Source organism: Choristoneura fumiferana, chromosome 13 (genome assembly GCF_025370935.1).
Source record: "Choristoneura fumiferana chromosome 13, NRCan_CFum_1, whole genome shotgun sequence".
NCBI lineage: Eukaryota > Metazoa > Arthropoda > Insecta > Lepidoptera > Tortricidae > Choristoneura > Choristoneura fumiferana.
Window position 1 is genome coordinate 15621642 of NC_133484.1, and position 27431 is coordinate 15649072.

A 27431-nucleotide genomic window follows, 5' to 3' on the forward strand; every position below is an offset into this window, starting at 1 on the left:
CTTCATTCATTGACTTGACAGTAGAGCGTTTCGATTCGTTGTGTCTGGATATAAATACAACGGTGAATGAATTCATAAACAAATGGATGTTACAGCTTTTCGAAAAAACTTTATGAAAAAAATCGTACAATTTTTTTGTCTAAGCATTTTTTATTTCAATTAAAACAATTATGATACATGTCTTATAACTACTTTAAATAATTTGAAAACTGAAGTAACAAAACGTAGAATAATAATAAGCAGCCGTGAGCCAACCAGCCAGCCTTTTATTTTATAAAGGCTCATTATTTACATTGAAGACATGATCCCATCAAAACATTTAATGTGAAATGAGAGCCAACTTAAATATTATGATATATGCCCTGATTGTTGTCTTTAACTACAAAATAAGTGAGATCTAAATGGGTGCCAAGTGCCAAAGTGCCTAGTTCAATGGTCAGTCCTGAAATTTATTTATAACAATAGAAAATATTTTATTACAACTTAAAATATAATATCTTCTTATAACTTAGGATAATATATTGAAGCCTAAGGTCTGACTTAGCTAGTTCTCATATACGAATTATTATTAAGTATTAAGTAGGTACCTACTAAAACAGTCATGGAAGAGCCCTATGTTCATTGGCTAGTTTCTACCAACAAGCGTAATTTTCGGAAGAATATAAAAATAACTGTATTTATCTAGAATTATAAATACTCAAAGAAAAAGAACTTACAGCTTTAAAGCTTGCCAAAACTATAATATAATTCGTATATGAAAACTAGCCAAGTCCGACCTTAGGCTTCAATATACATAGTATCCTAAGTTAGAAGAAGAAATGGTAATTTAAATTGTTATAAAATATTTTATATTGTTATAAATAAATTTCGGGACTGACCATTGTGGCACCCATTTAGAGCTCACTTCTTTTGTAGTTAAAGTCAACAATCAAAGCATAAGTATATCATAATATTGAACTTGGCTTTCATTTATGTTTTGATGGATTATCATTACTTTGTACAGAAATAATTTAATTTAAAAATTATAATAAAATTATACAAATTTACTAGTTTCTGATTTATATTCCTTTGTATTCACCCAACAACTTATCTGGATGGCAAATTTGAACTTTCTAGGTCATCTGGAACTGGGTTAGAATTTTGATCTATAGGTGAGTCAGTGATAAAAATGACGATGTTTGGATGTTAATATCTAAATTTATAACCGTTTGAGGTGTGCGGGCCTACTACGACTCGAAACTAGAAGTTCGTGTCGTGCGGTCCCTCTGACACTTATACTATTTAATACGAGAGCGAGAGTGACGGTACGATACGAACTTCGAGTTTCGTAGTAGCCCTGCTGTTTATGAAATTTGGAGCACATATGTAGATCACAAGTTTTAATAAATGAGCCAAATTTGACATGTTTATGTGAAATAGTTTTTGAGTTATGAGGGGTCAAAAGTGGCTCCAAAATCCAAATGGTTCGGTTCGGGTAAAATTACACACGGTTGCTGCTCGCCAGTTATGTTAGCGTTGAACTTGGCTCGACACGCTACCGATAGTACCTACTGAATGCTAAAAAAGTATTGTTCTCTTCTTAAACATTTTTTGACGATGATGTATACCAGTAAGATACTAGTCGAACCATTTGATTCCTGACCCACTTTAAGTTCAAGTAGAAAATAGAGAAACAATAAAAAAGTGAGTAAGTAGCTTATGAAATTTACTCAAAGAACAGGCGGCAAGTATGTCACAGCTGGAGTAGACACAGTGCCTTGTGTTGGAGAACCAGGCGTTGAGAATGGTGGCAAATATCCAGAAGTTGGAGGTGATGGTGTAGGCGATGAAGGTGGGCCAGGCGGGGGAGGAAACTGGGGAGACGGCTTCGGGAGTAAATACCCAGCGTCGGGAGCGCTCGGTGATGGAGGAGCAGATGGCGCAGGACTCGACGGCGCTGGCGGTAGATATGAGTCGCTTAGACTTACGGCCCCCGTGGTCGGGCTAGGTCCAGCAGTCGGACTAGTGTAGCCTCCCGTGGAGCCCCCTCCACCTCCCCCTCCAGTTGAGCTGACGGGTGGCAAATACTCTGGGGCGTTGGTGGAAATAGTTCCCGGTGATGGTGAAGGTCTTGGAGCTGGTGAAGTGGGTGTGTCGTAGGAATAGCCGGCAGCTCCGCCACTGCCACCTCCGCCGCCGCCGCCACCGGCACCGCCGTAGCCACCGCCACCGCTGCTACTGCCTCCACCGTAACCACCACCGCTGCTGCCACCGCCGCCGTAGCCTCCCCCGCTTCCCCCGGAGCTTGCATACCCCGCGGCCGTGGCGGTCGTGCCAGCAGTGGCTCCGGTTGTGGAGTACCCGATGTTGACGCTGCCGCCCGCCGGCGCCGGGTACGCGTAAAACATCTGCTGGGCTCCTTGTCCTCGCGCCCTGTCAACAGTTGGAGCTTGAGTGCCTGCAGTGGGCGCGGCCGTCGCCCGCGAGGGCAGATCGAACGATATACTCGGCCTGTTATACACGTACCCGGACTGCCGTTTTATTCTAACATCTTCACAGATCACAACACTGGAGAGTAGAACCCAAAAGGGAGCACATTTGAAAACAAATGTAAATTGTGCGCGCATCGCTAAGACCACATTCACACTAGCTGAAGTACCAGCGAAAAGACGAACTGCTTCACTTCGAGCCCTTTTTATAGGAAATTCGAGGAAGTTACATCTCGAGTAGTTAGGTTGCGAAATGCCGCATTTTACCGCAGTTAACCCTCAAATGTTTAGGTGCCTTAAGAAAGAACGAACTCAACTCGGTACACAAATTGCTATGCAATGAATTTCAACTTGTTAAGAGTAGGTACTTACTTAATTAATTTTTAATCTAAACCAAAACCCAAACATTTAAGTTACTTAGTCATTAAATTCAGCTTATGTTATAAGGTAAGTACTTACCTAAATATTTATAATGGTAAAGGTTCTACCTATAAATAAGCAGCACATCTTGCCATGCTGCTCGTTACCCCTTACGAAGTGAATTGCGAAGTGAACGTTCGTACAGGTCCATCAATTAGACGTTAAATTCAAAGTTGACAAGTTCTAGATAGTATATAGTTCAGCCATTCTTAGTGTGCTCCGCTTAGCGCCGCCCGTTGCACTACTAAACATAATTGACTTATGCTATACCATAAGATAGCAGAGTACAAAACCTTATTCAATTTGTTTTTTTTTTACTGTTTTAGGACTCCGGCAAATACTTTCGATAGGGTTCCAGCTGATATACCTAGTAAGTTAATTAGTAGTGGTTTGACCATCAGTTTCAGTCAACTATGATTATTCACATCATAAATCATAACATACCAAGCTCTTAAATACCTACTTGAATAATTGATTTCGCTGATAAAATCAGTATTAAGTATCTACAAATGACTTGCCTAATTCGATATCTTGTCATTAGGTGTTGTACAGTCACCAACATTAATATCTGCCACAGCAGAGCGTGCAGAAATATCTGACAGGTACTTCCGGCCCTAGAAATAGACAGATATTAATGCACGCTTGTTGTGTCAGATATTGGTGCTGGTGACTGTACCTACCTACTCATCGGTTTAGAGTTATTTTATTTCTGAATTTGTATTTCTACGATCAATAAAAGAAATGAAATAACACCAAAAAATAACTACTATACATACCATATTTGAAGAGTTCGCTCGATTTCCCTTGAATCCATTGATCAGATCCTGACTTAGTGAAAATGGGACCACCTCACCCAATCCTTTCGCATAAAAAAAGAATTTTTAAAATCGGTCCTCAATTAACGGAGAAATCGATGAATATGTCGGTATTAAAAAAAAACATAGGTATGTAAATATACACACGTATGTACCACACAACTTCTCCTTTTTTGAAGTCAGTTTAAAAGAAAAATCTACATTATTTTATTAAAAAAAAAATTAAACCGTCAAAAAAAACTGAAAAGCAAAAATAATAAACCTTTTTAGGGTTCCTTAGTCAACTATTATTCTTCATGGTTTCGCCAGAATTTTTTGATAGAGTTAATATTTTCGGAGATATTCTTGAACTGCACTTGAAGTTAAGCTTAATAAAAACTTTCTAGGAAAATTATTTTCAACTTAATCTGTTGAGCAGTTTTTGAGTTTTTGTAAAAAATGATTTGGTTCTAAAGCAAAGTTAAGTTAAGAAAAGGTCGGGAACTATACGACACCCTACACTAAGCATGGCCCAATATGCTCTTGACCAGTTTTTAGGAGGTATGATAGAAGCCCATCAGGTAGACTCCTGATGGCTAGTTAGTACTGAGGCACCGACTTAAAACGGTGCTTAGATTAAGGTTAAATTAAAAAAGTTTATTATTTTTTGCTTTTCACTTTTTTCAGCGGTTTAATTTTTTGTTAAAAAGTTTTCAATTTATAATATATGTTTATATATATTTTTCCCACCCTTGGGGTAATTTTTTCCAAATTTATATAATACCAACTTCAGACTGAGGGGAGGCCTGTGCCCTGCAGTGGGACGTATATAGGCTGGGATGATGATGATGATACTCCAATCCAACAAAAAAGAATGATGAAAATCGGACTATTTACTCTGTAATAAGTTATGCCTGGTCATACATTAGGTACAATCAGTGACTGAACAAGTCACCCCCTGTTTTCTACCCTTAGGGTAGGTATATTTTTCCAAATTTTTATTGGACCGCCCTCGGGGTAAAACGCTTTCCAATAAAAAAATAACTATCAAAATCGGACTACTTTTCGTGGTCATATACCTATAGGGTACTATACCGACCACAGTACAACTACGCCATATTGTACCCCAAGCAGCATTTGACGGTTTTATTGTCTCAGCACCAATTTGTGGTTTGGCTAAATTGCAAACAAGAAAGCAATTTTCGTCTCCCATTTCATAGCAGAAGCAGATCTCGCTTTGCTTTCAATTATGCCAAGGATGCGTGCCTAACCAACACAAACAGAAAATTAGTCATCTCGCAACGCGATGCGTAAAACGAGCTCAAATGTCTGTAATAACGCGGTTACTGTGAATGTTTTTGTGTTCACGCTCACGCATCAGTTGAGCTTATCGGCGATTAATAATTTGTATACAACATTCGATTGCAAGTGAAAGGAGTCCGCCTCTACCTGGCTCGCTGGCGCTACTAAGTACCCACCTTATACAAGCTCTACCACTCAGCCGTAGTTCAGGTTTTTATCTCATTTGATAAAGACGTAGCGCAGCGCTGTTCTAGTAACAAGACCAGTGAACCAAGGTAAGCCTCTTATCACCTGATTATTAAAACACAAATCTAATTATAAGTCTGCTAACTCATTCTACTTTGACTTTCTGGACATTTTTATACTCCCCAGCCGCTTGGTAGGTCACGGTCATGTTTCATGTCATGTTGCGTTGCCTGTAATTTGGAATGCACATAATATCCCCACATTCCGCTATTGTTGTCTCTCTCTCTCTCTCAGTACCATAGCACCTACAATTTTCTTGGTTGTGTGTGGCCAATCCCTTTAAAATATAAAAGTAGCCATTAAGTAATTAACTTCTCCAGAGTCCAAACTAAAACGACCATTTATAGAAATGAAATGAAAATGAAAATCCTAAAACAACTAACATAAGTAAGTACTTGTTGTATTTACATCTTCTTCCCATAAAGTTAACATTAGGTAGGTACATTTTAGTCGCGACTATACATTCTTTGTCTGTTTTGATGTTGCATTCGGCGAGCACGCAGCTATGCGGAAATTTAACCCGACACGGAATTAGAAAAACCCGTAGGACCTTGAACGCGAACCGAGAATATGCAACACATTAAGAGTACGTGCCTGTCGCGATCATTCGACCCGACGATAACGATAGCATAGTGCCGGATTATCTAAAACCCAAGTAGTATCTATACAGTAGGTAGGTACAAACTTGTCAAACAAAGGCAGGTAACGCAGTTACATTGTGCTAGCTCAAACGGTGCTACGTATCATTAAATGTCTACTTTGTCCTGTTTAACACAGACTCCACCTTTAGCTATTACATCGTAATGACAGCTGTGCTCTACTTATTAAAAACAATGTCGCTTTCAGACTAAGCTTATACTCATTACCTACCATTTGTTACCATTTGTAACTGCAACCGTATTCCACAGATAGACTTGAATTTATAAACGCATTACTCGTAGAAGAAAATATAATCACCTACCTACTTACACAATATTGAGTTGCGTCAATAGTCTGCTGTAGGTAGGTATTTTCTAAAAATTTCTAACTATTTTCTACTTTTTTTGTTTTTTTTTCGTCAATTCAGTCTAAATACCTTTTAGGTTGATTAAAATTACTAAGCCCATACATACCTAAGTACATACAATTTGGGGAAAATTTGAGTGTACTGGTACGTCCATCATGGAAATATTTTTTTTTAACAAAAAAGTAAAACCGACTCCAAAAAAATAAAAAAATATCAAAAAATGGAACCGACTACAAAACCCTTGAAAATATTTTTCTAGGTACGTACTAGCTCGAAGTCGGTGCCTCAGCACGAGCCAGCAAGAGTGAAACAATAGTCGTCTCCCTCACCTACATACTAAGTATGGGTTTCAATCCCTTTTTAGTGATTCGATTTCTCACTTTTTAGTGATTCGTAGCCAAAGTACATCTTACAACGATTCCATTAAGCCCAAACACGACTTAGTTACGTTGTTTTATAACAGAGCTCCGTTGCCTACCTTTTGGCTTCAGCATCAGATCAGTTCGAAAGAATCATTAACTTAAAGCTTCTTCTTAGTCGCTTATCTAGGTATATTAATCATGATCGATTATATATGAGCGAGCATTACTTAGCTTTGATGAGTTCCATTGGTCATCTACGGTCTTCTTCATCAGGTCCAGATTACCAAATGATACTTTCTGAATGTAAATGCTCATCTTAATGCTAATAAAAATGCCAAAATCGTCATAGGTGTGCCTATAAAATTTGAGGTTGGCCCTCGATTTTCCTAGGATCCTATCATCAGATCTTGACTTGGTGACAATGGGACCACCTCAGAAGATTACTCTTTCGAATAAAAATAGAATTTTGAAAATCGGTCCATAATTGACTGAGCAACATATATAAAAAAATATATATACAAACATTGGCACATAGAACCTCCTCCTTTTTTGAAGTCGGTTAATAAAACGGCGCTTGTGCTTTAAGTAATTAAGCGATGTCGTCACACAGTTCTTGAGGATTGTTACTGATCGGACAGCGTATGACAATGTAATTAGGCATGCAAAAATTGTGTGAACATAACGAACGGTAACAAGGAAACTTGTTTGCTGAATTTGCGTAAAAAGTATTATTTCTTGTTACAATTACGAATTTCTGAACTAATAATATATTTACTTAGTGACTCTAGTGAGTGAACTAATAATATAATATATCTACTTGAATCCTAATCATTTTTCACACATACCGCACACCGGTGCCGGTGTTCCTCAGAACACCGTCATTTATGAACCCATTTTAAAAAAAAATTTTTTTTTCGTTCGTCCAAGAATGCTTTCAATTAGGTTCCATAAGCACCAAATCAGGATCTGATGATTGGATCCTAGGGAAATCGAGGGAACTCTTCAAATATTGTATGGACACCTATGGTAATTTCGATATATGTGGCGTTATCTGGGAAAAGGTACCTTGTTGTCGGTATTGAGTTTTTGATATCCCCATAATCTACATACATTTAGCTATCGAACCATGTACGAAACATGCATGTAGGTTTAATAGATATTTTTAAAAAAATGTTGAAGCTCAAAAGCCAGAAAAGGTGATTATGAGAAAATTGAATTCAAACTTATACACCAATAAAAGTATGTTATTGTTGGAACTTACATAGATGACATGCTATTTGAGGAGTAGATTGTACGGGCTTTCAGGTTTCAAGAACAATTTTGTAATTGAACAACGGTTTTCCTATAGTTTACCTTGCCAAAGTGCATAAAGTAAAAAAAAAGGTTGATGGATTTTTTATTTTTTTTTCTATTTTAGTATATTCCATTGGATTTTATCGAAGGAAAAAATATTATGCGTAATTGGACACTAAATAAGAACTACTCCGTTTTGAATTAACGTTGTTTATTATATATAAAAAATACTTTAACAAAAATAACTTTGTTGTTTACAAATATAATTAAACAGTCAAAATCAACAAACTTTTATATTTAGTACTCTAAAACATAGCCAAATGAGACCAAATTAACTCAACAAATCTTAAAAACTAGTTTTTTCAGTCTCAAAATTCAAGGTAAAGTTTAGTAAAAAGTTGGTACAATCACTATATATTTTCTAAAAGGTACCTTATCGTCGGTGGTAAAATATTTAGTGATTATGAAGTGATATCATTTGAAAACGACTAATAACTTACGATTAATTTTAATAGTCTTAATTTAAGAACATTGTAGTATTAAAACTTTTACCAAAAACTTATAATTTTATTCTCAACACACTAAATGATTAACGTATTTGAAAAGGTACCTTATTGTCGGACGAAAAATGTTTAGTGACATAGTTAAGAATAACATCTAAAAAAATGCTTTTGATTTGTAGTTGTAACTGTTAATCGTTATTATTATTACTATAAATCAACCTCTAAAGACCAGCAGGTGGTAGGACCTTGTGCAAGGTCCGCCCGGATTGCTACCACCATCTTGCTCGCTAATCCTGCCGTGAATAGCAGTGCTTGCATTGTTGTGTTTCGGCGTGGAGAGTAAGACAGCCGGTGAAATTACTGGCATTTGAGGTATCCCATCTTAGGCCTCTAGGTTGGCAACGCATCTGCAATCCCCCTGGTGTTGCAGGTGTCTAAGGACGGTGGTAATCTCTTACCATCAGGTGACCCACTTGCTCGTTTGCCATCCAGTCGAATAAAAAAAAAAAAAATTGGCGTAAATCGTCAATCGCCTTATCACACTAGCGATTCGCGGGAGAGTTGAAAGCAAGGCAAGCGTGCAGTGAATTCGCTGCGAGCGTATAACGATTTCGCTGCAAGCGCGCAACGATGTCGCTGCTGCGAGCGCATGGCGAGTTCGCTGCTTTAGCGCCAAAAACGCCATATTGTAGACTTTCGTATAATAAATAGGGCGTCTTCGGCGCTAACGCAGCGAACTCGCAGCGACATCGTTACGCGCTCGCGGCGATATCGTTTCATGCTCGCGGTGAAATCGTTACGCGCTCGAAGCGAACTCGCTGCGCGCTCACCTCGCTTTCAACTCGCCCGCAAATCGCTAGTGTAATAAGGGCCTAACTGGCTACCGCCTAAGGGTGGCCAGTTATTGATGATTTATCTTACTCTAATTAAACGCATTTTATGATGATTCTTGACGTTTTTTACGCGCCGACAAGCACCGCAATGGGCCCGCGTGGGAACTAATGCCCAAGCTCTCTCATTCTGAGAGGAGGCCTGTGCCCAGCAGTGGGAAGTATAGGCTAGGATGATGATGATGATGATGACGCGCCGACAAAGTACCGACGTCCGACACGTCTTCCAAACCGATACCGAGCGCACAGAAAGCATTCAAGAGCGGCACCGACAATAAGGTACCTTTCTTACTAAACTTTAAGAGATGTTTTAACTCATAAAAAATCGATTTAAAAACTTGTGTCTCTGTCAAATTAAAATTTAGACCCTGCTTATTAATATAGAGTAAAAAAAGAAAAAATGATTTTTTTCGACATTTTACTTCAAGCGCGATTATCTCGGAAACTAGAACCGACAACAAGGTACCTTTTACCAGATAACGCCACATATTTTGTAGTAACTCGTTTGCTCTTGAAAATCATCATTTGGTGAAGTGGAGGTGGAGCTGATGATGAAGACCACATTTGACCAACGGAGCGACTAATAAATAACAAGTACTTCACGGGTTGAATTTCAATTACTATAACACAGTTGGTAAGCAATTTATGCTCATCGTAATGCAATATGATGAAATGGAACGGGTGATGAAGCAACAGGACTCAATAATGAATTCTCTGCATATCGGAAAAAGCAATTTTTCGTAAAATGTGGAGCAGTTGACATTAAACTATTGTATCTTTGATCTTTTAAGTACACTAAAAAGCGTGAAAAAAAATATAACAAAAAATTTAACCGGCTACAAAAACCATGGAAATAATTTTCTACCAATCTGAAGTCGGTGCATCAGCAGTACTCAGCACGAGCCAGCAGGAGTGATTGAATTATAAATAGGTAGTATGGAGATGAGGTAGACGACTAAAGGTCCACTCATGCTGGCTCGTGCTGAGGCACCGACTTCAGACTGGTAGAAAATTATTTTCATGGTTTTTTGTAGTCGGTTAAATTTTTTGTTATAATTGATTGAGCGTTATCCGTGTCGTAACATGTTGCAGATGGTACTGAAACTGTACGTGGTGTCGGACGGGCCGCCGTCGTTGTCGGTGCGGCAGGCGCTGGCGCTGCTGGAGGTGCCCTGCCAACAAGTCGACGTCGACTTCGGCGCCGGCGACCACATGACCGACGAATACGCGCTGGTAAAAGCCCAATGGCCGCTTCAATATGAAAGGTTCCCTATGTCTGACCGAAACATTTTTTTACACATTATTCATTTGGCCAAATGTGTTTTATTCTGAACTGTAAATGTTTTTATTCAGGATTTTTAATAAAACTAACCTAACCTACACAAGTTGAAATTGTGATTGGCCAAATGAAATTATTTGTGAAACGAATATTCGTATAGGATAGGTAGGTAAGTACACCCACGCAGGCTTCTTATTTTAATTTAAAACAAGTGACTGAAATATAAGGATGTGATTATATATTTTTATCTACATGCATATCATAACTTCCCTATTATATGTTCAGAAACGACTATCAAATGGCCTTTATTAAGAAACCTGGTATCTGCGGGTGCATCTTAATGTTCACATTAAAGCAGTGCATCTTAATGTTTAAACATTAAAGTATTGGTAATACTTTTTTTAACAATGCATATCTGTACATATTGTAGAAAACTTATGACATGCATGTAGATAATAATAATTATTATAAATAAAACTTTAGTTTTTTATTTAAGCTTTGGTAGGTAACACTAACTTAAAAATACAGGCTAAGTATATCTGAACATATTACTTATAGAAAACTTATGATATGCATGTAGATAAAGTTATGTATGTGATCTTATTATGAAATTCATCGTTTCATAAAACCACACTCGTACTTTAATGCCTCTCATTATGCACCAGCCACATAACATAAATAACTATTAGAAGCCCTTTCATTAGATACCACAAACGATAGGTTTCACAACAAAAAAACATTATTTTCCCATACAAAAACAAAATGACGTCATAACTCCTCTCCTTTTTGTTTTTTTTCGTGCTACGGGTCAAATTGATTCGTATGGCCTAAAGATTAATCGTTCCGATTTTCATGCTTTTAACACCATTTGCAGCGTTTTACTGAATTTCGGGGTGTACCTACCGCTAGCACTAAAAATATAAATAATAGATATACCTAATGTTTCCTTCCAAGAAATTTTCCTATTTTGAATAAATAATAAAAAATAATTATCAAAGAATAAACAAAAACGACGAAAATTTCAGATGAACCCACAAAAAGAGATACCGGTGTTGGACGACGACGGATTCTTCCTCAGCGAGAGCAACGCCATTCTTCAGTACATCTGCGATAAGTACAGCCCTGGCACGCCTCTATATCCCCAGGATCCAAAAATTAGGTAAATAGGTCCATGTCTAAAATATGTATATGAATTGTGAACTTACAGGCAAATAGTAAGATATAGGACCTACATCTATTTGGTTATCTAGATAAGGCAAAACAAGGAGAAAAGCTCAAAATATACAAGTATAACCAATGTATAGTTAAGGAGGATCAGACAGCCAGTCGATTTACTTGTGTACTTTGACGACAGATTGTATTTATTTTGAGTAGGTAGGTAGGTACTTTTTCTGTTAAATAGATGGAGCCTGTCATTATGTTTTATTAATCCATTTAGGGGCTGTTTCACCATCCATTGATTAGCGTTAACCGACGGTTAAATGTGATGCCGTCTCCGTCTATTCGAACAAAACAAATAGAGACTGCATCACACCTAACCGCCAGTTAACACTAATCAATGGATGGTGAAACAGCCCCTTAACTTTTTAAACAAATAAAAATTAATCGTAAAATGTGTTGCTAAGCGCAAAACTCGGCAATGGCTGGACCGATTTCACTAATTCTTTTTTTGTTGTGTTTGTTATTGTCAGAAGGTTTTTATGAAAGAAAATTTGGTAAAATTACAACGGGGGCGAAGCCGCGGGCAACAGCTAGTATATATATATAAATGATAAGAAATGCCGCTATCTAATCGTTCTGTGAGAAGTACTTAGAAGCTATCATAATATTCTCTATGCATTGATGAACATTAGCAAACAATCCGTCGTTTAGATAACATTATCAAGAGTTGTTCTGGTGATATATCTAATAATCGATACTTTATCTTGTACCTATACATAATTTTTTGTAACATTCGATCTATTCACGTAACAGACGATAGACCCTTACATGAACATGAGTAAGTAGGTACCTACTTAAATATGTCAATCAAATGGAAAAGAAAAACTACATATAAATCTCTCTTTCCAATATACTACGAAAATTAAAAGGTATAGTATGCTGCACAAAGGCAGACTATATAGTGCAGGCAGACTGTTTTTGTTTTGGTCGATCGATATAGTTTCGTAGAGTTTATTTGTATATAGTTTGATCGTTTACAATTGCGGACTTTGAAGCTATCGGATCTTCATACTTTTACATATGTGCCTTTCTCTTCCCCAACAGCTACCAGCAACGTTTCGTTATAAAAGATTTGTTCTGCCGCGACGATTGCTCGAGTGAGATCTGGCAGCATTAGGTATAAAACAAAGCACCAACTATTAAAAACAGACGACACCGCTTAGCGCTTCAATCTGATAAATAAGAGACTCATAAAATGTCTGTTAAATAGAACAAATCAAGGATAAGTTTCGGAGCAATTAAAATAAGACTACCGTAATTGATCGGTTATTTATTATTAAGAACCTACTTAAATAATTTATTGTTCTGGCCAAGTTGCCCGGAACAAATGGATTTATTATTAGTAATACTTTACTCAGAAATATAACTGTTGCAGGGCAGTAGTCAATCACCGGCTGTGCTTCAATCTCTCGACATACTACGCGAACATATCAGCGTATACAGTGAGTTCATTCATCTATACTATAGCATTGTAAATAATAATAAGCAAAGCAAGACTTGACATTGGCATTCACATAATAATGTCACTTCAAATAAGAGGTCGGCTAATTCCTTATTCCATGAAATGTCTCAAACTCTAATTAGTAGTAGATCAGTTGGTCAACTTACGCCGTTCGTTTTCCTTCGGCTTAGTTATACATGTCCTATTTACATGCCGATGTTATTATTCGAATATTAAACAATAATAAATAATCTATTTTCGGTTTCCGTTAATTGCATTGCATCACCGGTTGCAATATTGAAATAAACAGGAAACTGGAAAAATAAAAATAAGGTGCCGATAACGGAAGGTAGCTCGAGCACAGGCATAGTTCTTTACGATTATACAGGGACAGGGGCTATCAATGCTAGAAAGCAGTAATTTTGCACGAATATGTATGTAAACTATGCCGACAAAATGGTACAAAACAAAATGAAAAAAAAAAATATATTGTACCTCCCATAGACGTAAAGTGGGGGTGATTTTTTTTCTCATCCAACCTTGTAGTGTGGGGTATTGTTGGATAGGTCTTTTAAAATCATTTGGGGGTTGTTAAAACGATTTTTCGATTCAGTGATTTGTTTGCAAAATATTCAACTTTAAAGTGCAAATTTTCATTAAAATCGAGCGTCCCCCCTCTTAAATCTAAACCTGTGGGTGGAAAAATTCGAAAAAATTCTGAATGGAAGTACGAGCTGTACCTATATCAAACTTTCAAGGAAAACTATAACGGCTAAGTTTTCTTGAGAATTAGTTTAAGAGTAAATAGCAGCCTAAAGTATAAAATATACCTAAACTTGGAAGATTCCGTATAAAATACGAAATCCTTAAAAAAAATATTACTTATTTTTTTCGCAATGGCTACGGAACCCTATTTTGGGCGTGTCCAACACGGTCTTGGCCGGTTTTTTCGATTAGATCCGTTACAAATGAGAAAGGTGACCTTCAATCTGACTTGGGGTTGCTAAAAACATTCTACTATCTCCAACTCGAAACGTTTTCAGATGGCCCCAATATTCTTCGACTACGAGCGCACTCCTCTGGGCCTGAAGAAGGTCCACATCGCTCTGGACGTGTTCAACACATACTTGTCGCGCGCAGGCACCACCCACGCCGCCGCCGATCACCTCACCATCGCCGACTTCCCGCTAATCAACTCCACCATGACCCTTGAAGCTATAGACTTCGACTTCTCCAAGTATGAAAAGGTACTACAAAAACTGAAAACAAGACCAAAACTACTACCGCTACACCACTCGGTTCGGTAGGTACCTACTCGCTCGTCCAATTATCAGAAATACGTACAGTCGAGGAAACTGAATCACGTCCACAGAGTGGAACCTTTGAGCTCCTAAAATGTCATGTGCCTCAACGTTTGTCACATGTGTTTGTTTCTTTATTTTAGTTTACATACATACATTACGTTTAAATAGATCGCATTTGTTACAGGAGCTATGGAAAAACGGAATTGAATTTTTGTTTTGCAGTATTATCAGTAGGGTAGGAGCACGCCAAATTTGTCTTTGAACGTTCGCGTCCTTCTTTCATTTATTAGCCCACAAAAATAAGAACACAAATAAATATATTGTATTTTTATTTATCTTGCAGGTAAGCACGTGGTATGAAGACTTCAAGAAAGACTATCCAGAGCTGTGGAAGATTTCAGCAGATGCTATGAAAGAAATCAAGCACTTCGCAGCAAATCCTCCAGATTTAACTCACATGGACCACCCAATCCATCCAATCCGTAAAGTTAAGAAGTAGATCGTTATACCATAGTGCTCGCTTTATCTTAATTTGTTTAAGTCAGTGTTCTCCAGACCCGGAGACGCACCTTCTCAGATATCCAAGACACGAGTTGGAGCAGCAATCTTCGCTGGTAACGCACTGTAAATAAGTTAAAAATATATTTAATGTAAGAACAAACTGTTGTATCTATTATAATTTCAATTGGCGTTGACATTTTAGCGCCGAAGTGAAAAATGCTTAACTTACAAATTCTCCTACTTTTGCACAATCCAAGTAATCATAATGAGATTCTTCAATGGACATCGAATTCTGGTTTTCGATCCCAATCTCGTCTTCCGTTGGCAGAGAAATCTTATTCGATAAGATGTCAAAATCGATATTTGTTCGTTTTAATTTGCCACTCACATTCGCCACACTGAATATAATAAACAGGATCAACGTAATGTTCCGTGAGCAATGCATCATGTGTGCGATTACTTAGCAGTTGTTTGTTATACTACGGTGTTGTGCTAATTGGGGCTATAAATGGGGCAAATTCATAATGTAGAGAATTGCGTGAAATATCCCTATAGATATGTAGTTTACGCCATTCTCTGTATACCTTACTTATCATAACGCTAATGACTGGCAGCGACGACTAGGGTTGCCAACTTTTTTTACAAGAAATAAAGTATGTATAGTTACATCTGAGAAGGGAAATAAACAGTATTTTAGAAAAATTAACAGTATTTTCTTCTTTTCATGTTTTAAAGACAAACTTTTTGGTGCTTCTCGCACAACTTATTAATTTAGTTTCATTCTTAAAAGCCTCACAGACCGCGTCAGAATCAAAACTAAAATTAACATAAATAAGGAGGTAAATTTTTATTAAATTAAAATTTACTGATTCGGTGTGAACCACCACTATTGTGATTATATATGCTGCAGGTACTGACTTAGTGTGTGATAGTGTTAGGCAATGTTGATGCTGAAAACAGTATTTCATACTTTATTTTAGTTCAACAGTAAAAAGTATAATGTAGTGAAAAACAGTATAATACTGTTTTTAACAGTATAGTGGGCAACCCTAGCGACGACGCTAGCAATGATTTCGTTCCGACCAATCATATGTATAAGTAGTATCGTTGTATTAAACTGATTAAGCATAGCGAACGTTTTCACGGTACTAAGCATCGATATTAAAAGGGTTTAGGTAAATTTTAAATAAATACGGGGACCTTTAGGTAAGTATATGTAGATTAGATAGTAAATACTACGAAACGGGTAGACGACAGAATTCGTGGCAATAACCTATAGGTACACAACACATTCACTTAAAATTAGGTAAAAAATATCTGCTATGCCCTAAAATAGCTATTCTGAGTCTCACTCCTCAGACAATACAAAACGCGCATAGGTATCTATCTCTCTTCGGTGGAACCTACTTAGGTTAGGAGGGGAGTATAAATATATCCACTGTTTACCAATGCTGCTTACTATGTGTAAGCGTAATTTGTTGTCTTAATTCTTGATTATCTAATAATAATAATGAACTGAGCTGTCGAAGTTAATGAAAATCAAGAAAAACAAAACACCATGTATTTGTATAAGTAGTTAATTTGTGCGATCAAGTATAGGTAGCTACGCAAAAATTGTCAGAATACCTTTTTAGGGTTACGGAGCCAAAATGGCAAAAACGGAACCCTTATAGTTTCGCCATGTCTGTCTGTCTGTCTCTCTGTCCGTCTTTGCTCAGGGACTATCAATGCTAGTAAGCTGTAATTTTGCACGGATATATATGTAAACTTTACCGTCAAAATGGTAAAAAAAATTTTTTTTTAGTGTTCCATAGACGTAAAGTGGGGGTGTTTTTTTTCTCATCCAACCCTATAGTGTGGGGTATCGTTGGATAGGCCTTTTAAAACCATTAGCGGTTTGCTAAGACAATTTTTCGATTTAGTGATGTTTTTGCGAAATATTCAACTTTAAAGTGCAAACTTTCTTTAAAATCGAGCGCCCCCCCCCCCCCTCTAAAATCTAAACCGGTGGGTGGAAAAATTTTAGAAAATTCAGGATGGTAGTAAGTATATCAAACTTTCAAGGAAAACTATAACGATTAAGTTTGCTTTCCTTGAAAATTATTAGTAGTTGAAGAGTAAATAGCAGCCTAAGGTATAAAATATACGTAAACTATGGAAGATTCCATATAAAATACAAAATCCTTAGAAAAATATTACTTATTTTTTTTGTAATGGCTACGGAACCCTATTTCGGGCATGTCCGACACGCTCTTGGCCGCTTTTTTGCTGTGGGAAAATACGTTTCGCATACATTGCGCTCTGTGGGGACAGCGCGGAAGTTATGTGGGTGTGGGACTCTTCTCAAAAACCTACTGGTTAATTCCGCTCTGCCGCTCAGCGGATACCCTGGGAGAGCGAGTTGACACCAGGACCAGGACACCTGTCAGCCGTCCCAGCTTGAGTAGTAAATTTATAGTTCAATCTGTTAATCCAAGCGCAAAAGCAATAAGTAGCTGAGATTTTAAGGTTGAGACACCCGAGCTTGGAGGCAAATGTCATACCCTGCCCAGTATTGTAACTAGAAACATGGCAGCGGTCGGTGCCCAGTTACACGGCGCAAACCCAGAAAATACCAGACCAGGATCGCAAAATGGAAGCGTAAAAGGATAAGCAAGGTAAAGGTATTGCCCTGCCATTACTCCGATACTTGACAATAGCACCAGATGGTTTTGTTACCAATTATCTCACAAAATGTATCTAAACAATCATTTATCGGTTACAATAATTTCATAACCATATGAAATACGCTGCCTTTATAATCAAATAGTCCCCAATACGATCAGCCAAACTAACTCTGTATCCTCAAATAATATGTACGTACGTAGGTATTTTATAATTTCTAAACAAAATGGTTATGAAATTGTACGCGTTAGCCGACGGGCCACCGTCTCTAGCAGTCCGGCAGGAGTACTGGAGACTTACCTAACGCGCAATGGCACCACCGACGTCGCCGCAGACCACCTCACCATCGCCGACTTCCCACTCATCAACTCCACCATGACCCTCGAGACCGTTGATTTCGACTTCTCCAAATATAAAAAGGTATGCCGAGTATGATTCCTGCTTATTAGGTGTTACAGAGAAATGATCCAAAGATGATAAAAACTCTAAATTACTTTTCTATCAACTGGAGACACTGAGCTAGAAAATGCAGCCACATTTCCATTACAAACAGTATCTCGTTACAGAAATTAAATTTCATTTGCATTAACATTAACATGTTAGTTGGGGAAAGTGCTAAGCACAAGTGAAGTAGCTGGCTAGAGGCGTTAAAAAAGGAGGTCTCTCTGTTCCACTAAAATTTTATTTGCTTCAGGTGACCGCATGGTACGAAGGCTTTAAAAATAACTATCCAGAATTGTGGAAGATTTCGGAAGACGACATGAAATTCACGCAGGCCTACATAGCAAATTCGCATAAAAGTTTGTAGGACACACAGTCAAGGTGCAGACCAGGCAAAGACAATTTAAAAACATCGCCAATGCTCGTGCAATTTAATTTAATAAATACTTAGTGAAAGATTTAAGTACTTAGTCTTAATTAAAGAGTTGTATTGCTTACGAGCACCCACAACGTTGATGCATTCAGTTTCATATGAATTGTAACAAGCATACATTGCTTATCAACTGTATTAGAGTAATTCATCAGTTCCACTTTATAAAAGCAAACCTATAATGCACGAGTTATTACTAAATATACTTACCTAAATCACCGTTGACGCCTATTGGGAGCTAATTGGAAGTAAGTATTCCCATCCCAACAAAAAAAAAACCGTTCTAAATTGGTCATCATCATCATCATCATCATCAGCCCGAAGACGTCCACTGCTGGACAAAGGCCTCCCCCTTAGAACGCCACAATGAACGACAACTCGCCACTTGCATCCACCGGTTTCCCGCTACTCTCACGATGTCGTCAGTCCACCAGGTGGGAGGCCTGCCAACGCTTCGTCTTCCGGTTCGTGGTCGCCACTCGAGGACTTTTCTCCCCCAACGGTTATCTGTTCTTCGAGCGATGTGGCCTGCTTATTGCCACTTCAATTTGCATATTTTTCCAGCTATGTCAGTGACTTTAGTTCTTCGACGAATTTCCGTATTCCGGCTTCTATCGCGCAAAGAAACTCCAAGCATAGCTCTCTCCATAGCTCGTTGCGTGACTGAGCCTCTCTAAGAGGCCAACAGTCAAGGACCACGTCTCAACCGTCGTCTAAATTGGTACTTCCTCCTTATTTGAAGTCAGTTAAAAATCAAAAAGATAAGGTTCAATGATGATTCGATTGAAAAATTAAATTGATTGATTTTGTAGATAGTCATTTTTTGCCCCAGTAAGTAGGTACTTGAGCAGATAAGAAACTAAAAAAATAAAACACGATTAAATAAAAAACGCATTGTAAGTTGAAATTATAAGATTTATTTGGTTGTAGCCAACAGCCAGCGACTGGAGTGTTTCATTTGCGAAATGTCAAATAGTTTCTAGATTTACGTTATTAGTCAATAACCCTTTGTAAATAAGTAGTTAGGTATATCGATTTATTTCGTTCAAAATCTAAAAGGCAATTTGGGGAAGTTCATGGATGGCCTTTGTGTTGTCCTCGTTGGTCTGTTCTGTTGTTGTTGTTGTTTTTGCGGCACGAGCCCCCCCAGTTGCCCAAGGGGGTTCATTGGGAGATTAGTGGGAACTTGCACTGGGAGGTTAGTGGGCACTTGTACTGGAAGCTTGATGTTGGGGGTGCCTACCAACTTATCCAAATTGAGCAGGTTGCCTATCAAGTTCTTGCACAGCGCCCCTGTCAGTCTGTTGGCCATGTTGCCCCACAAGCCCATTTGACAGTACCTAGAATTAATAAAATTAGTTTAATTGGAATTTGGAATCTTATGTATGTATGTATGTAAACTCTTTATTGCAACATAAAACTAAAAATACAAATACACAGAGAGGAGAACAAAGGCGAGCTTAATTATCCCTAAAAAGGATAAATTATCGTCGACGTCGAGCGATCTTTAGGTTCGATTCTTACGAGTACGTACTCGTATAAAACTCAGGAAATCTGAATTAATGATCTGTCTTACCTGGTCATTTTAATTGTTTCTATTGCTTGCGCACACATAGCGCGAGAAGAAGTCATAATTCTATAAAGAACTTATTTAGAGCAGCTGCTTATCACTTTATGAACTTTAAACAAACCTGAAATCCTTATCCATCGTAATACCCTCATTGATCTTCAAAAACTGCTCGTTCCCGCTGGTGAAAGGTAAGAAGCCGGCCAGCTTAGATCCATTTTTTCCATCAACCGGCTTCAGTTCGTGCGCGAATCGCGCGATGAGTTTGACAAAGTTGTCTCTTGCGCGGGCGTCAGAGCCGGATACTTCGCCGCTAACAGACTTGCCGTTGTTGTCAAGAGGCTCGAAAATGTACGCGAGCTCGTCTCCGTGAGACGGGCCAGCGCGCTCCTTGGGAGAACTCTGAACGTCAGCGCCTGAATCATCTGGGGAAGAAATTGACGTGTAGAATTAACAGTCCTGTTTATTGCGTTAATGGAACTAACGTGAATTAAAATCAGTCTCTCTCTATCCCACTCCGCCTCAGCCATTTACCAACTGCGTGAACCGCTGTGTGAGGGACCCAGTTCTTGATTGATTTTTAACGAAAGAGATGCCACTTAGTCAGTCCACAGTAAGCAGTTAGTAGAACCAAGTATTAGGCGTATACTTATAAGGAGACAGAAAACATTAGGAGATTATGACGGGGGTTCGTCGTACCTCCTTACACCGACGACGAGTAAGTTGTGTGAGAATGATTGTTCCGTAATTACCTGCAAGAGCCACCCCGGGCAAAAAGTGCGAGCCTTTGCTGAGGTTTCCTGTGTGCTCGAAGCTGTAGAGATAGGCCGACGACCCGCCTGAACTCCACTGCTTCACGCTCTGGTACGCGGGAAAGTTGAACAACGCGTCGCCTGCAACAACATAGTACTAATTGTTACAGCAGACCCACCGCACCTGACACCGTTTTCAGTCCTAGGAGAGTCAGAGTAAAAAGCAAATGCTTTAATCATTAGTTAAAGTTAAATGGGACAAGGAAGGGGACAAGGTCCAAAGCGTATAGTACTACATAGTAGTACACTACTTAAAAAAAACTGTGATGTCATCACATACAATAACCGCATGTCTAGGCAAAGAAACCTGCTTTGCTTACTGTACCTAAAGCGCGTCTAAAGCGAACGGCTGGTAGTCCTTACTTTATGTGCACCAAAATATATATAACAAACTTCCAAGAGACATAAAGGATTTTATTACCTTGAACCAGTTCAAAAGAAATTGTACCTACTTATTGCTATGTGAACTAAACCTTTATTCAGCAAAAGAGTTTCTGAATATGAAATTTTCTAATAAGTAAGTATATGTTTATCCATGACTGCTATTTCTTCCCATTGTTAGACTAAATTATCAATCTCTTTTATATTAATAATAATGAATAATATTCAATTCGAACACATGTCCATGGATGGTCACTAATATTAGGACTTACAACTATGTTAGTTAAGTTTAATTCATAATTTGTTAATTTAAAGAATCATGAACAAAATGTACCTACCTACATACCTGCTAAAGTTTGCATGCTTAATTAAGTAGAATATGGCTGAGTTTATTAGTAATGACATAACACGCTATATAACCCATATTCCGCAAATAAAAATCATTTCATTTCATTTCATTAGTTACTTTTGATGCTGATTGTGAAATGGTAACACCCCAACTAGCAAAATTTTAACTTACAGGATATCTTAAGACTATAGTTTTTTACTCTTTTAACACACTTACAGACTGCTACAAGTATCGATTTAGGCGCACTTTATAAGAGAATTCTCACTTATAAGTAGTACTTGTACTATTACTTATTCTGTGCTTAAGTATAGTCAGCTTACAACGCTCTCATCAGACTAATTAACACTTACAATAGTCTTGTTAATGCTTTTGTAATACCAAAATACCTTACAATGGCATGGTACAAGGGCAATAAGACATATATAATTATTGCTCTGTGGAAGCTCTTTGTAGGAGTATTTTATATCCGCGCAGACGAAGTCGCGGGCATAAGCTAGTGTACTTAATATAAATACGGATTACTAATGTATGGGCAAAAAACTTTTCCCAAAGTACCTATCAGTTATCACATCCCAAAATACATATTTTACTCAAATTATCATTTGGCAAAAAATCTTTGCTAAAACAACTTATTATCGCAATTTTACAGTTAGTAAATTTTTTCTGGCACATTATTGTTTCAAAAATAATTACTTAGTCATGTTTCATATTACCAAGAATTATTTAGTCAAATGCATCGTTTGGCATAAAGCACTCTTCCGAAATATTGCATGGCCGCAGTTCTAACCTAACCTACTTTTCTGATAGCAGTTCGTTTCTGTGGGGGATGCAGTTCTAACATAGCCAAACCTACTTTTCTGGTAGCAGTTGGTTTCTGTGGTTGGTTCGTGTGCGAAGTGTCATTCTGCACAAACATTTTTAATAAACGTTTGTCATAATAAAACTTGAAAATGTATAATTACTTATGCCAAATGATAATTTGAACAAATGATTAAAATGTGAAATGTTAATATGCTAAAGATTCGTTTGGGAAATGAAAATACTGCTAATAAGTTTTTTGGTAAGTGAAATTTGGCGAAAAATATTTTGCCGAAACAGCAGTAGGTTACCTACACCTATAATATACTCATAGACGCATGGGAAATAAACTACTTATTTAAAAGTTTGAAATTCAAAAGAGTCCGTTTTAAAGGGGCAAAAAATGTACCTGCAACAAAGGGGAAGGGTGAAATAATGCCCCTATCGGAGGGTCCGCTTTCACAATCGATACGCGGTATTAAAAGGGACCCTGCCTTTTTGTGCGTCCTGTCCCCTTGTATGTAAAGTATTTTTTTTATAACATTTTAGATTCTCTTTGTGTGCTACAATTATGTTGTAAAAATGCTTCCAGCTGCCAGTAGGGTTTCTCACAACTTATAAACCACGATAGTAAAGTAAACTGAGTAAGTACTATTCATATCATTAGGTAAGCCGCCTATTGCTTACCTTGGAAAATCTCTATATATCTGTGTTTTCTGTACTGCTTACTATGTGTTGGTGTTCAATAAAAAGTTATTGTATTTACTGTATTAGGTATGAGATTTTGCCTTTGGTTAGACTGGCTCGATCAAACAATACTTACAGCAACTGCTTCATGAGTTCGAGCAAGCAAAGCCGCTAGTAAAATTGTATACTTACCCAATGTTTTGGACGACATTTGCGTAGAGAAGAAATATTGAGCGTAATAAAAATTACTTAACCAAACCTTTAAACTTGAAACATAATAAATCATACACGGCTGTGGGGAAGGGCCAGAACAGAATAGAGATCTCTCTCCAGGGGGATGTTATAAATGGGGACCGAGACCGCAAGGTAGTGTCGAAAGTTGTATACCTATATGCGTCCGACATGACTGAGAAACTACGGTAGCGAGATGCAGGATGTTAGAGTTTCTATATTTAATGACTAGATGGCGCTAAGTCGCTACATCGCTTTCGCTATTGCACACCATGAATCATTGCCCACTACCAATTGTCCGCTATCAAATGCCTTTACCCTCTGCTCTGTAGGCAAAGGCGACAGCCTGTAGTAGGACATCGTGTTCGTGGACCACAGTGTTACCTGCGTGCGGCTTCAGGGATTTGCAACAGCCCGTGGATGGCGTTGAAATAGCTGTCGGCCAGAGGCAAGCCGTTGGCAGCAGTTGCTCCGCCAAGTAGGGGACGAGGCCTCACAAGACTGATACCACGACAAGCACTTTAACAATGACTAAACGACTAACTCAAACCGTTCAGGGCCCACTCTATACACATGGCCAATGTGCGCCACGCACGATACAAAGCTTACTTCCAATTGTCTACCACCAATATCTACCATCATGCACATTATTCCCTGTACACAAATGACAATCGACAGCAGTGAGACATTGTGTACCAACCAAACCTACTGGAAACTCAATACGTGTTACCTGTAGCTTCAGCGATTTGCAGCAGCCCGTCGACGGCGTTGAATGAGCTGTCAAACAGCGTTTGGTAATAGTCGGCCAGCGGCAAGCCGACCGGCAGTTGCTCCGCCAAGTTGGGCACGAGGCCGCGCACGTCGGACACCACACCGCGCAGGCCGCCAATCACGTCGTTCTTTATGAAGTCTTGCACGTCCTTCAGCTTGCTCGTGAGCAGGCCCGAGTACTTCCCTTGAAGACAAGTGAAATGAACATAAGTATTAAAAAATTGGTCAAGTGCGAGTCGGATTCGTACATGAAGGGTTCCGGAAATAGTTCAGTGTGCAAAAAATGTTGTGCAAAGATGATCGTTATATTTACGTATAAGCTATCTTATTAAATTTGACTTGAATAGAACAGTACCACTACCATGAGTTTACAGTGACCGTACTCGATAGCGACGGCGTAAATTATTTGTAGAGGCGCTGTACAATTTTCCATACAAATAATTCGCTATCGAGTACGGTCACTGTAAACTCATGCATGGTAGGTAGTGGTACAGGTAATTCAGCCTACAGTGATAGTGTTAGTGTAAGTTTTCGGTTATAAAATACGTCTCGATTGCGTTCGCGTTAAAATCTCAATTTGTATGGAAACACGAACAGCGCCTCTAGCGGAACGTTTGCGATGTTCGTGTTTCCATACACTAAGGGTACAGAACAAAAAGTACCCATAGACAGAGTAGGTAGGTACATACATAGTAGTAGGAAGGAACATCCAATTCGGCAACACGTTAGTTATAGGTACTTACTTAGGTGTACCTATCAGTAGGTACCTATGTCTATATCAGTATGTAGGTATTTTTACTACCATGCTGCTCTGTATTTTTTTTATTGGCAAATAAATAAACCATTATTTCACTACATTTTGCGACAGCCAGGTTCAATTGAAGTTCATTGGTTGATAATACTCATAGGTACTTCTGCTAGGACTACCTTGGCAGGAGTCCAGTGTTATCATGATATAAAATAAAATATACCTATGTTAGATTTTAGGGCAAAGCTAATCTCATCTGTACACTGAAATACACTTACCTAGCACGGCTCGCGAGGTCTCAGCCGACACGACGCCCGTGAGCAGCGGCACTCTCTTCCCGCTCTGGCCGAGCTGCTCCGCCGGGTGCTGCTCCACCAGCGGTGGCAGCCCGCGCAAGTCCTCCTTGCCTTCCACACGCGCGCCGGCGCCTAACAAGCACAATCAATTTACTTGGTGTACGCTTAGGGACAGCCCCTACCACCACCACCCATTGATTAATTTTATTTGACCGATAAATGTGATGCCGTCTCCGCCTATTCGAACAAAACAAACAGACACGGCATCACATTTATCCGTCAGATAAATTTAACCAATGGATGGTGAGACAGGGGGGGGAGTGTAATAGTGTAATGTTCCATATATGACACATTAACACGTTAAATATCCTATTCTAATCCACGCCAAACCTATTCAACCTGTGCCTGACGGTGCTGACATCGGTTAACCAGTATTGCTGACTGACCTCCTTAGAGGGGAAAAATGTAGTAGATAAGTAAGTATTAAGTCAGGTCTATTCAGCTTAGTTTGGAAAATTAATTAAAGCTAGTTTGAAGATGATTTTGCGTGAATACTTTGTTGGTGTATAGCATCGAACTAACTAACTAAATCATGAGTAACGTGACCAGACGTCCCGTTTTGAACGGGACTGTCCCTTTTTTTGATTAAGAGTCCCGGTGTCCCCAAAATGAAAACCGGGACGCGAAATTGTCCCGTTTTCAGAAATCGCGCGAAAATTCAGTTCTAAAGACGATGTTGATAACTAAGGTGAACATAAAAAAAACGTGCCAAGAGTTTCATTCTTACTTAAAAGCATCGCCAGCTGTGTTAAAACAAATTTGTTCCTCTGATAAATAATTTGGTATATAATAACAGTTAACTTTTTCTAAATAAATGACTTTAAAAAGTGTATTTAGGGTTCCGTAGCCAAAATTGCAAAAACGGAACCCTTATAGTTTCGCCATGTCTGTCTGTGTCTGTCTGTCGGTCCGTCCGCGGCTTTTCTCAGAGACTATCAATGCTAGAAAGCTGTAATTTTGCACGAAGATATATGTAAACTATGCCAACAAAATGGTATAATAAAAAATAAAATGAAATTTTTTTTAGAGTACCTCCCATAGACGTAAAGTGGGGGTGATTTTTTTTCTCATCCAACCTTGTAGTGTGGGGTATCGTTGGAATATTCCGTACAAAATACGAAATCCTTAGAAAAATATTACTTATTTTTTTCTTAATGGCTACGGAACCCTATTTCGGGCGTGTCCGACACGCTCTTGGCCAGTTTTTTTTTCATTGACTACCTGTTAATTGACCTAAATAATCTAATGTCCCGTTCTGAATCAAAAAATAAATGGTCACGTTAATCATGAGCCACTTTGGATTTTTTTTAATAGATAACCATTATTATTTACAATTTAAGTATACACATACAACAGAAAAATTAAAAAAGAGTTAAAAAAGAATAGAAAAAGTAAAACTAACTTATTCCAAAATAGCTTAAAAATATAGCTTACCTGACCGACCAGAGATCTCTTCTAAGAATTTTTCAGTATCAACCATGTTCATCGCTAATTGCGAATCAGCCTGCGCAAAGAATAAGTTAAATATAATTTATAAATATTTATGTTCGTTCATAGTGTAAGTACCCGAAGAGAAGAAAAATAAGTAAGAACTTACCTAAAGGAACTTTTGTCAGCAAAGATAATGAATACAGCCAAAGTGCAAAAAATATGTATGTTATGTATACACGAACTTAATTTCCAAGCAATAAAGTCCTGTATACATATTTTTGGCACTTTATACGTATGTATATATATATATATATATATATATATATATACCCGTGTTTTGTAGTTAACCCTAACCAGGGATTTGAGATATAACCCATCATATAGTGCTACAAAAATACAACTGTATAGTCAGCAACAAATATATATACATACGTATAAAGTGCCAAAAATATGTATACAGGACTTTATTGCTTGGAAATTAAGTTCGTGTATACATAACATACATATTTTTTGCACTTTGGCTGTATTCATTATCTTTGCTGACAAAAGTTCCTTTAGGTAAGTTCTTACTTATTTTTCTTCTCTTCGGGTACTTACACTATGAACGAACATAAATATTTATAAATTATATTTAACTTATTCTTTGCGCAGGCTGATTCGCAATTAGCGATGAACATGGTTGATACTGAAAAATTCTTAGAAGAGATCTCTGGTCGGTCAGGTAAGCTATATTTT

General features: G+C 38.1%; 3 protein-coding genes across 6 annotated transcripts in view; 1 reads left to right on the plus strand and 2 right to left on the minus strand.

The window, feature by feature from the left end:
- Positions 1-122: 122 nt before the first annotated feature.
- On the minus strand, positions 123-3731 carry LOC141434164 (uncharacterized). Of its 3 annotated transcripts, none has more exons than XM_074096485.1 (2): positions 3665-3731; positions 123-2412 (listed from the first exon to the last, which is right to left on the minus strand). In XM_074096485.1, the coding sequence occupies exons 1-2, from the start codon at positions 3700-3702 to the stop codon at positions 1710-1712; spliced, it is 741 nt and encodes a 246-aa protein (XP_073952586.1). In that variant the 5' UTR covers positions 3703-3731; the 3' UTR covers positions 123-1709. The 3 variants fall into 3 exon arrangements, with proteins under 3 accessions (XP_073952586.1, XP_073952585.1, XP_073952584.1); XM_074096484.1 differs by lacking the exon at positions 3665-3731 and adding an exon at positions 2506-2838; XM_074096483.1 differs by lacking the exon at positions 3665-3731 and having other exon boundaries at positions 123-2836.
- Positions 3732-4984: 1253 nt separating this feature from the next.
- LOC141434166 (glutathione S-transferase 1-1-like) lies at positions 4985-15190 on the plus strand. 2 transcript variants are annotated; one of them, XM_074096486.1, is made up of 6 exons: positions 4985-5259; positions 10377-10517; positions 11589-11722; positions 13160-13226; positions 14269-14472; positions 14873-15190. In XM_074096486.1, the coding sequence occupies exons 2-6, from the start codon at positions 10377-10379 to the stop codon at positions 15026-15028; spliced, it is 702 nt and encodes a 233-aa protein (XP_073952587.1). In that variant the 5' UTR covers positions 4985-5259; the 3' UTR covers positions 15029-15190. The 2 variants fall into 2 exon arrangements, with proteins under 2 accessions (XP_073952587.1, XP_073952588.1); XM_074096487.1 differs by lacking the exon at positions 4985-5259 and adding an exon at positions 6555-6576.
- A 4269-nt stretch (positions 15191-19459) lies between these two features.
- The window catches only part of LOC141434167 (carboxylesterase 4A), an 18815-nt gene continuing 10843 nt past the window's right edge, over positions 19460-27431 (minus strand). Inside the window, exons 6-11 of the mRNA XM_074096488.1 lie at positions 26700-26769; positions 25188-25337; positions 24121-24345; positions 20885-21025; positions 20257-20557; positions 19460-19905 (exon numbers count right to left, since the gene is read on the minus strand). Of these exons, the coding sequence (XP_073952589.1) occupies positions 19611-19905; positions 20257-20557; positions 20885-21025; positions 24121-24345; positions 25188-25337; positions 26700-26769 (1182 nt within the window). The 3' untranslated portion in view covers positions 19460-19610. The remainder of the gene's footprint in view (positions 19906-20256; positions 20558-20884; positions 21026-24120; positions 24346-25187; positions 25338-26699; positions 26770-27431) is intronic.

Excerpts from the sequence above, each read along its gene's own strand:
- LOC141434166 (XM_074096486.1), top strand. The coding sequence starts at position 10,377 with ATGGTACTGAAACTGTACGTGGTGTCGGACGGGCCGCCGTCGTTGTCG. Across the intron at positions 13,227-14,268 it reads CGAACATATCAGCGTATACA|ATGGCCCCAATATTCTTCGA; the intron begins GTGAGTTCATTC and ends AAACGTTTTCAG. Across the intron at positions 14,473-14,872 it reads ACTTCTCCAAGTATGAAAAG|GTAAGCACGTGGTATGAAGA; the intron begins GTACTACAAAAA and ends TTTATCTTGCAG.
- LOC141434164 (XM_074096483.1), bottom strand. The coding sequence starts at position 2,606 with ATGCGCGCACAATTTACATTTGTTTTCAAATGTGCTCCCTTTTGGGTT.